General features: G+C 47.0%; 1 protein-coding gene across 3 annotated transcripts in view; it reads right to left on the minus strand.

The window, feature by feature from the left end:
• SGSM3 (small G protein signaling modulator 3) overlaps positions 1-9748 on the minus strand; it is a 30031-nt gene extending 20283 nt beyond the window's left edge. The window contains exons 1-3 of one of the 3 annotated variants that reach the window (XM_084206888.1): positions 9674-9748; positions 8828-8877; positions 35-117 (exon numbers count right to left, since the gene is read on the minus strand). In XM_084206888.1, the coding sequence (XP_084063014.1) occupies positions 35-41 (7 nt within the window). In that variant the 5' untranslated portion in view covers positions 42-117; positions 8828-8877; positions 9674-9748. Of the gene's footprint in view, positions 1-34; positions 118-2813; positions 2840-8827; positions 8878-9673 lie in introns of those variants that run through there. The other 2 variants (XM_084206890.1, XM_084206889.1) reach the window with 2 other exon arrangements.
• Positions 9749-10379: the final 631 nt, after the last annotated feature.

Raw genomic sequence — 10379 nt, forward strand, 5'->3', positions numbered from 1 at the left:
TGAGAAGATACTGTGTCAATTTCTGTGTGCTCACCTGACATTGCACTAGGCGAGGCTGAGTGGCAGAGGTGTCAGCAGGTCCAGAAATATTGTCCACAGAGGTGAGATGTTACACTCCTGTTATGAAAAGAAAATAAAGGTGATGAGAGAATTCAATTAACATCTAAGAACATGGTGGGGCACTGACAGACCCCTCACATGCAACTTCCTCATGTCAAAATTAAATTCCTTAGTATACAAGAAATAAATTCCAGAGACTGGAATTTCCTTTTGGTTTCATACCTACTGACCAGCTAGAAAGAGCACACTGTCATCTGCCATTTTTTTTTTTGTGGAAATAACAGCATTATTGGTTGAAAGAATGTCAAAACAAGTTAAAAGTTAACACCTTTTCCATTGCATGTTGTGAGTCCTCTATTTAATGATGTAAACTAAGAAAATACCCCACACATCATCATTTTCTGAAGACAGTGACCATGGAGAAGGGACAGGAGTGGTGAAAAGGGTTGAAGGGGTAATCATTAGATGCTCTAAGTCCAAAAGAGAGTTCAGGAGTAGCACCACAAAGCACAGGAGTAAAGTGTGTAGGGCTGCAGAATAAAAGTCCCTGAAGCATGTGGATGTGGACAAGACACTATTAAGTACCTCTGCAATGAGTCATGAACCAGGCTCCTCTGAACTAAATCAGGCAATAGAGCTCCCCTCCTCGCTTTCCTGACACTAGTTAACAGCATATTTTAATGGGGATTTCCAGGAAAACAATGGAATACTTCAATAATCAGAGAGAGTCTGGACTTTAAGATCAACCTTACATTTTGTGTGTGGGAGACAGCAAGAGCCACCTCTACCAAGCAGATAAAGCCAGTGCTGGGATAGATCAGTCACTCAAATTTCCTTGGGAAAGAACCTGGGAGAAACTAACATTTGCACACCTAGGATGGCTTTTCCAGCTTCCCTTTTCATTAAAGCTACTTATGACTGTAAGCTGCTAAAAGGAGGAACCCAGGGATTCATCCCACAGGCCCTATCCAAGGTGTTTCACAGTTCTGATTAGTACAAGGTTATATTGCCTTTGCATCTCAGTGAACTTTCCAGTGAGCACCTGCAGCCAGGAAGTGACTTGCTACAGGACTCCAAGATAAGCAACTGCACACCACTGCAAAAGCATAAAAAACATCTGTGTCTGGGAACACAAATGATAAGGTTTCCTCCTCATGGATCTAAACAGCTCTCTGCCTGAGAAAGGCCAGCAAGGATGAACAAACACCCTGATCCATTCTGACACTAACACAGCAAAAAGAATCACAAACAAACAAAAAAAATAAAATTCAGCTTTTGTTTCTGAGAAGTAGTGTTGTCCACAGGATGGTCAGTTGCATGTCCACGAGTTCTGTAAATGTTTGTGTGTTCTTCCCTACACTCCAGTCCCATTTGTTGCCTTAGCACCAACTCCTCTCTTAGTAGTTGAAGACAGCAACAATGACAAAATGAGTATCTGCATGCTCATATGACATGGGAACACACAGAGCATGCACTCCAAGCAGGAAAATTGGCTGACATTACTTAGTTCCCTTTCAACATTGCTGTGAATGTATTTTGATGCTTTGTTCACTGCCTTGCAACCATGGCTGTTCCTGAGCCTGCAAGGTGTCCTCCTCCCCTGCTTTCTCCCAGCCCAGTTAACCCTGTTTCCAATGGCTTTTATTAGGAATGCAGTCACCACGTGGTATGTCTGCCATGCTCGTCATTGCCTGCGCTCTGAATCCACCCTCAGTGCCTTGAGCTTGTGAGCAGAGATTCCCCTCAGCCACTGTTAACCTTCATTGCATGTACAACCACTGCTGACACAACCTGCTGTGGAGGAGCCAGGCCAGGGTGTCAGGCACGTGTCTGAGAAAAAACACCACGATAAGGGAATTAACCACAGTGCTTGAAAACAGGGCAGGAGAGTGCTCAGTGAGTCTCTCCTTGAGCAGATGGAACACCCTCCCTTGTCCACGTCATCACCCCCTGGCCCCTGCCTTGCTGGGGATCACTCCCCTGCCTGCTCTCCTATCCCTGACTTTAGAGCACTGAACTTGGTGGGCAGGTTTTTCCTGCCCCTGGTTCCCATAGAAACCTTCCTGCACCCATCTGGGACAGAGGCCAGAGAGAGCGTGAGGCTCACCTTGCTGCTGACATGGCTGTGCAGAAGGGCAGGGTCAGCAGCAGGAATCACACCAAGGGAATTCTCCTGCTGTGGCACATGGAGACACTGCCCTGGACACTGCCCTCAGAGCCAGATGTCTCCAAGAGAAGGTGCTGAGGCCAGCCCTTCCAGCATCACAGGAACTGGGAAGAAGGTTCCCTGACACAGCCAGACACCATCTAGTGTGAGCCAGGAGGAGGAGATCTGATACGTGGGATTGACATAGTAAGGTCTTTCCTTTGACTGAGGGATATAAACCTAAAGCAACTCTCTAAGCTCTCCTAGCCAGGAGATAGCAAGTAACAAAAGGGGCTACACAAAGCTTGTGAGACCACATGTGTGAAATTGCTGTTATTTGCAATGTATACACTTCTGAAATAAAGCAACCGTAAGAAATACAAAGGAAAAAATACATCAGATCCAACAAATATTAATGACAACTCCCACACCCTCAGTAGTACAAAATTAAAACCAGTTTAACCCACTCATTAAGGAGCATCTCCCATGTTTAAAGGCAATTTAAGTTTCTGATATGAAGCAATTGTGGTCACACAACAGGTAGTCTTCATATTTTGAAAAATTTTTTTGCTAAAATGCAAATAGTACCTGTTAATCACAGATTTACCTTTTGAATTCAGAGTCCAAAACAAATCATACCACCATTGTTTCCAGCCTGAAGGAACACAGATGTGATGTACCTGAAAAATAAGGCTACAATGGAAGCATGTAGTCAGCATCAGGTACAGCCATTTGAAGAACTCCACCTGCAACACCTTTGTTGGAGTTGCAAACACACACCATGCAGGACTATGTCTAATTAGTTTATTTTCTAGTGCAGGTGTCCTTTAGAAATTGATGCTTGCAAAGGAGTCCTGCAAATTAATTTCCACTTGGAAATAGTGTGCCTCCCCTGGACACACTGGCCCTTCCTCACAGAGGTGTTATGAGAGACTTCAGTTAGCTGGCTCCTGGCAAACACCAGACAGCAATCTCCTGCTGCCTGTGTTTTATCTGCTTGGCCTCTTTTGCTTAGGTGATCTCCACCTAAGCCTCTGGTGGTAGGGCCTGGATTTGCTAAGCACAAAATGACACTGTCTGGAGCCTTTCAGTAGGACCTTTATTTTGGGACAGAAACTCCTTCCCAAGAGTGTTCTTCCCCCACTGACTGAAAAAAATCCACCAAAAAGGCAGCATACCTCTAGCAGACTGTGCAGAAGACAAACATTTTACCAAGCAATGTTTTTGTATCCTGAAAACTTCACAACCAGTAACTATGCAGGAACCTCCACTGAGTATCATCAGAAAGAACAGAACAAGCATAACAATTCTTTCTAGAATAATTTTCTTTCACTGTTACAAGAACGGCACCTCTGACAGTTACAACACCTCTTCTGACAGTAAGCTAGCATCTCTTTTCCTTTATGTTTAATGAACAGAAAGCAACAGTGTATGCAGTAAATCCCACTGCCACCTCTGGATTGTCAGCTGCTTTCCACTGTTCTCTATTCTCTTCCTTTATTAAGAAAGAAAGTTTTGGAAGAGAAAGAAGTGATTGAAAGTCACAGCACCCATCAGGAGGCTATGCAGATAGGTGTAGTTCTAGAAGCTTCTTCCAGCTCAGCTTCTGAAATCTCAAGTAGATTGTGTCCAATTTAACATCTCCCTCTCTCAGAAATCAGACAGAAGCTCTGTACTGAACCAGGCAGTTCAATTTTGTCTTCTCACAACCAGAAAACTTACATTTTTCTAAATTATAATCCTGATTTGCTCAATGAAATGTCCAAGGGAACTCCCAGCAGGATGCCCTTGGCCTTCCTTCCCTTCCCCCATCAGCGTCTCCCTCAAGTCAGGCAAAGGCATATCCTGGAGCTGCAAATGCCATTAGTCCACGAGTCAATATTTGCTTTGCTCACAGAGTCAGAAGAGAACTCCAGCTTCACAAACAAATACACAAGTGTGCAAAGAGCAGCCACACACCTGACCAAGGGAGGCAGACAAGATGCAGAGAGCTCCTGTCCCTCACACCCTGACAGCCTGGCTTTGTAAAAAATGCAGAATGCCACACAGACACAGACACAGGTTAAAGAGTCAATATGGTGTTAGCGAACCTGGCTTATCTCAAACTTCCTGTCTGAGGCTTACAAATCAGACCAGCCTCACACTGCTTTCACTGCTTTGGCGGTTGAGCAACACGTACAAATGCAGCTGGAAGTGCTGAGGTGGCCTTCAGGCTTCCTCTCTACAACATGACTGGGATGAAGAGCTGGGAACTTTAACTGCCCTCACCCCACTTGTACTGGAAGTGAACCAGAGATGCACCAGAAGCTTAGGGCAGGTCTCAAAAGAGGGATGAGAGACCTGGAAAGCAGCGAGGGAGAGGCCTGCAGAGCCAGGTAGGCAAGCTGCTGAGAGGTTACACCCCTGACTGCAGAGGCACCACCCCAGGACTCCAGTGCTGCCCAGTCATCAACTGGGATCACACACTGACAGCAGGAATGTGGCAGGGCAAAGCGTTTCCTCCCAGCTGCCTCAGGGCACTGTAAGAGCAACAGAGGCAGCAAAAAGTAAACTGGAACTCCCGTCTCCTGCCATAAAGCACCCTGTAGATCCCTGCCCTATTTGGAAATGTAACTAAAAGATACTTTCATGTAACAGCTCTGCTCCTTGCATGGCTCTGTGTCCAGCAATGCCTGCTGCAATGACAGAGAGCGTGCAGGTGGGGCTGAAGCTGCTGAACTACGTAAACTATCAGTTTACACAAAAGGAACAAAACAAGTAACTTGCAGTTTTGTTCCCATTGCATCTCCATTCTGAAAATAAGGATGTGAAAAAGCAGATCCTGCTTCCTACTGCTTATGCATTGGACAGACAGATCACAGATGGGCTTCCCAACCACAGTTCAATGTGTCAGCCCTGTCTCAGAAACACCCCTACGTAACACCTGCTTATGGAGAACGCAGATATTCTTCACATCAACAGCTGTTTTATTTCCAGAGCTGAACTGCCTTTTATTGACCTGGCTCCAAAGCAAAGAGAATGCTGGCTAAGCATGAACTGCACCTCTGTGGAGAACCTCTTGTTAGCCAAGACCCTTGGGATCAGAGGAAGAGGAGCAGTTTCCCCTTTCCCAGTACTCCCATTATTTGAGTGGTGGAAAGATATGTGACAGGAATAGAGAATGCTCCTTGCAAGTCACACAGGAGGGTTACAGTTGAGTACAGAAACAACTGTTTTGGGGTTTTCTACCTGAATCAAATGAAGTTAGAAAGAGAGGCCAGGGTAAAAACTCACATGGTGTTCACTCTCACTGCACAGCAAAATTCTCCTTGCATTCAACACAGAGGCAAGAAAACCTGCATGTGCCAAAAAAGGAAGGCTTGCAGTCACTCCAGTCTTCAAGGCTTAGGGTAAAGGCAACTCCCTGTTAAACACCACTATGCAAATATAAACCAAAGGTTTCTCATTAGTGTCTAAACATATCTTCCATGAGGGTCAAGTACTGCACAATAAATGGGAATTTTCACCCAAGTAAGCACACTGCAGGAACAAGGCACTTCTACAGAGCTCTACAGAAATTTGTTTTCCCAAAAATTTTTCAGAAGAGTTGTTTACCTTCTGGTCCATTGCAAAACTGTAAGCTATGAGACGTCTGTGGAAAGCAATCAATCACAACTGTCCAGTTTCATTTGAATACAGAAACTTGAAAGAAAATATTCCTGTTAGAGATGTGGGGCTGTACCAACCAAAGAAAGGATAAAAGACACTAGTGACAGTTGTTTAAAGTCAGGTATTACGGAGTCTTTTACATCACACCCCTGTCCTCAGTGGTGACAAGCAGTGCCACCCAAGGCTGCCTCCATCACCAGCCCTGTAGGCTCACCCAGGTGGAAGTTTGATTCTCAAGCTGGTCTCATCCTACTGCTCCCAGTGACAATGGAACAAGGGCCTGAACAATGGCTCTTCCTTGATAGGGCCTCAGAGAAAAGGCAGAGGTTTTGCTATCATGGTTTGCTGTCACCTTGGTGAGGCACAGGAAAGGCTTGTTTCAGGTCACTCTCCTGCAGCTCCGTTTTGTTACTATTTGCTCTGGTATTTGCAAAAAAAAAGTCAGATTCACTTCACAGGACTCTAAGCAGGTCTTGTTTCATTTAGCTTCAGAAAATAGCTTTTAAGAAAGTATATCCCACAGCATTCAAAACTTTTCCTTCAGGGCTTTGTCTTTACAGGAGTCAACTTTCTGAAGAGATTAGTAACACTCAAAACACCTCTCAAGACTGTTTGCAAAGCTCTTATCTAGCATGTCATGTTGGACTACTTAGATCTTGCTCCTGCAGAAATTTATGTGCACAGATAACTTAAGAGGAAAAAAGCAAAATATACAAGGATTGTTAACATTTGTAACAAAACAAGACAAAATTTCTGATATTTCCTGATTCTGTGGATCAGGAAGATTTCTTCTCCAGAGAAAAAAGAACTGTCAGGTTATGGACTTTCCTTCTATTCTCCGAATCATCAAATACTTCCCAGACAGCACTTACTGGGCAGTAACAACAGTTCTTGTAGTCATGCTAATACCAATTATTATGGTAATGTCCACCAGTTCTGTAAATGTTTCTGTGTTCTTCCCATCACTCTCTTCTCTTCACCTATCTGGTAACACAGGCGTGCTTGCATTTCTTCCAGGGCGTTTTCCTTAAGTCAGGAACAAAATTGCTCTGTTACCAATGTAACTGGTTACACTCCAGTTTAAATCTGAAACCTCCTCCAAGACAAAACAAATGTGGCAAGACAACATCCTTCTCTTCCCCACAGGGTGCCAACAGTAACACAGCTGACAAGTGGGATTTTCCCCAACACTCCCAGATACTCAGCCTGCGTAAGCTTTATGTATCAAAACCCTTGACCCTGGGATAAAATGTGGCAGAGAAAGAAGTTTAGACAAGTCTTTATGCGGCTGAGGACACAAACCTGAAGTACCAAAACTTCTCCATCTCTTAAGGGACACTTAGGACACCATATCCACAACACAGAATGAAACTGTTTGTTTACCTCCTCCTACTGGACAGCTGCAAATTCTCTGTATCTTATCCATTTGAATTAGGGTAGGATCTAGAATAACCAGTGTGATACAGATCACCAGCAAGGGTCATTGCTGATTTAGCTAGAAAAGCTGTAGGACCACATTCACCAAAATATAAAGCACCTTAACTTTACCACTGCAGATAAAGTTACAGTACTCCTTAGGATTTATTTTTTAAAAGTTTTCCGTACTTCTGATGTGTTCTGATGTGAGAAGTTTGCAAGTAACAGCCAGGAAGAGGCATAATTCCAGCCATTTCCAAAACAGTTATTGCCTCAAACACGGTATCACAAATTCCTTTGTCAAAGCATCCTAAATACCAAACATGAGAAACAATTCTGCAACACACCAATCAATTCACCAAGAATGGGACTAAGACTGCCAGCTCTCACACAGACCTCTTAACCAATAATCTCTACTGTTACCATGCAGAGACATTAATTTTTAAAAGCCAAATATTTTGATTACTACCTGTCTTTTAATATCATCAAGGTTCTTTAGAACACTGAGATTGGCAGAAGACCCCACCTTATGGGAAAGTGACAGGTTAAATGCACAGCAAAGAAGAAAAACCTAAACAACATTAGCAGAGACTCCTAAAACCGGAGAATTATTTCAGTCCTGAGCAAGCGTGCAGTACTTTCCTCACCTCAATTCTATCATTCCCTGATCAGTGCAATTCCTCCAGAAATATGCCCCTCCTCTCTGCTGCCCCTCAGGAATTCCCTTCATCCTTCCTCAGAAGAAGAGTCACTAAGAATGACATCTCCCTAAGAATATCAAACCACATTATCAAAATGTTATCATGAACAGGAATTAAAATAGGCAGTATTTGTCATTTCAATCTGCTAAATACAGAATGAACACTGTATTAACATGACACAACCAGTCCCCACCCTGACCTCTTCAATTACATGTCATGCCTCTTCTGACCCTCTTCCTTCCCTTTTACTTTATGAATTCTCCAGAGTAGGAATTCAGCCTTTGTTTCTGCACAGGGACACACATTGTGTGGATCCAGAAATAAATAATGAAATTGAATTTTGTTCCAGTGGCTGTTTCTTTCCAGGCCACCACTCCAGACTCTGTAGCAGCTAAAAAACTAATCTAGAATTCAGATTATCCAGCAAGCAACTGTATCCTGATAACAGCTCAGCAAAATCACAGCAGTGCCCCAACTCCTGCTAGGCTGGCAGTTCCTTCTTGAGTGAATTTAAGATCCAGTCTTGCACTACTAAAAACCCACTGATCTTAATTCCAGTAAGGTTCACTCTCCCATCTAGTTGCACTAAAGGATCCTCCGTTTCCTCAAGACACTGTTCTTCCTTTATTCCCATTTCCCCTCTTTAAAAAAAAAAAAAAAAAATCACTGCAAGCCATGAGGAGTAGGGCTGAGACATCATGAAGTAGGAAGCTATGACATCACATAAAACCCCCACACACCAACACTGAAACTGACTTGTTTAGAAAGAAAGCATCTGCTTAAATTCAGCATCCCTCCAAAAAATTAGGAAGGAAGCAAAGCCACACATAGGAAATTTTTTCTGTCCTGCCCTTACCAGTTCTGTGAAGAGACATCAAGAGCCGTCCCGGAGCCCACAGCCACTGCCTGCAACGAGATTTAAATCCGCGTGACTGTGGCTCTTTGCTTCCTTGGATTTACATCAGCAGGTACGAAGAATTACATCTGCCTCCTGCTCTCCTTCTAATATTTATTACAGCTGACAATCACAGGGCCTGCAGCACGTCTATTTGTGCCCATTGCCTAGAGCATACTGCCATATTTCCATCTGTGTTTCGTGACTGCTCCTTCCCCCCAGCCAGACAGGAGACAGACTGTCTCTCCTCCGGGGCACCTCCGAAAAGGCGCAGGCGTGGAGAGCAGATGAGTATGGCAGAGCAGGACCCCCGGGAGTCACAGCCACGGGGGGCGCGAGAAGAGGCGGGTTAGGGGAGAGGCACGTCCCGGGGAGCAGGGGGAGCCCAGCCGGGGGAGCGGGGCGCAGGGAGAACGTGCCCCGGGCAGCGCAGGTGGGGAAGCACAGCGTGAGTCACTCCCCGGAGCCAGACCCTGCGTCAGCGCGGCAGGGGCGCGGAGCCTTCCTCGGGCCGGGGTCCCTCCCTGCTCCCGCGCCCCAGCCGGGCGAGCGGAGCCGCGGCCGCGCATCCCCGCCCCGCACACAGCCGCAGCAGCGGGGCCGCCCCGGCAGCTTCGGCCCCCGCTCCGCCCGAGGGGCCAGCGGGGCAAGGGGTGCCGGGCTGAGGTGTGCGCGGGGGGCGCCGCACAGGTGGCGCAACCGCTCCTGGAGAGCGCCCCCGGCGCGGAGGGAGGTGCGGGGCTGAGAGCCCCGGGGGACGAAGAGCGGTCCCCGCCCGCCCCGGCACGCACCTGCCCCGGCACCCACCTGCTGCCGCTGCCGCCGCCGCCGTCCCCTCAGGGCGGGCGCCCGGCCCCGACCCGGCGGCCCCACACGCCGCTGCCGGGGCGCATGCGCGGGAGGCGGGCGGCGGCGCGCGGCGCGGCGGGGGCTGTAGGCCGGGAAGCGCGGCCCGGCAGGCGCCGAGAAGGCGCCGGGATGGCCCCGCTCGGCACGGGCTGCAGGGACGTGTACCGAAAGGCCCAAAGCTTGATCGGGCCTCACGACGCGGTCACGGAATCACACAATCGATTAGGTTGGAAAAGCTCTCTGTGATCATGGAGTCCACGCTCTGACCTAACTCCACCATGTCCAGCCCATGGCACTGAATGCCACGTCCAGTCTTTCCTTAAACACCTCCAGGGACGGTGACGCCACCACCGTCTAATCACCCTTTCGGTGAAATTCTTCTTAATGCCCAATGAACTGCCCCTGGTCCAGCTTAAGGCTATGGCTCCTGGCCTGTTGCTGGGAGAAGAGGCTGACCCCCACCTGGCTATGCCCTATTTCCTGGTAGTTGTACGGAGTGACCATTCCCCTAAACATCCCTCTCTGCAGGATAAACAACACCAGCTCCCTCAGCTGCTCCTCATCACATCTGTGCTCCAGACTCTTCACCAGCTTCGCGGCCCCTCTCTGGACTTGCTCCAGCACCTCACTGTCCTTTCTGAACTGAGGGGCTGAGAACTGGACA

This window comes from Fringilla coelebs (assembly GCF_963513975.1).
Source record: "Fringilla coelebs genome assembly, chromosome: 5".
NCBI classification, from domain to species: Eukaryota; Metazoa; Chordata; class Aves; order Passeriformes; family Fringillidae; genus Fringilla; species Fringilla coelebs.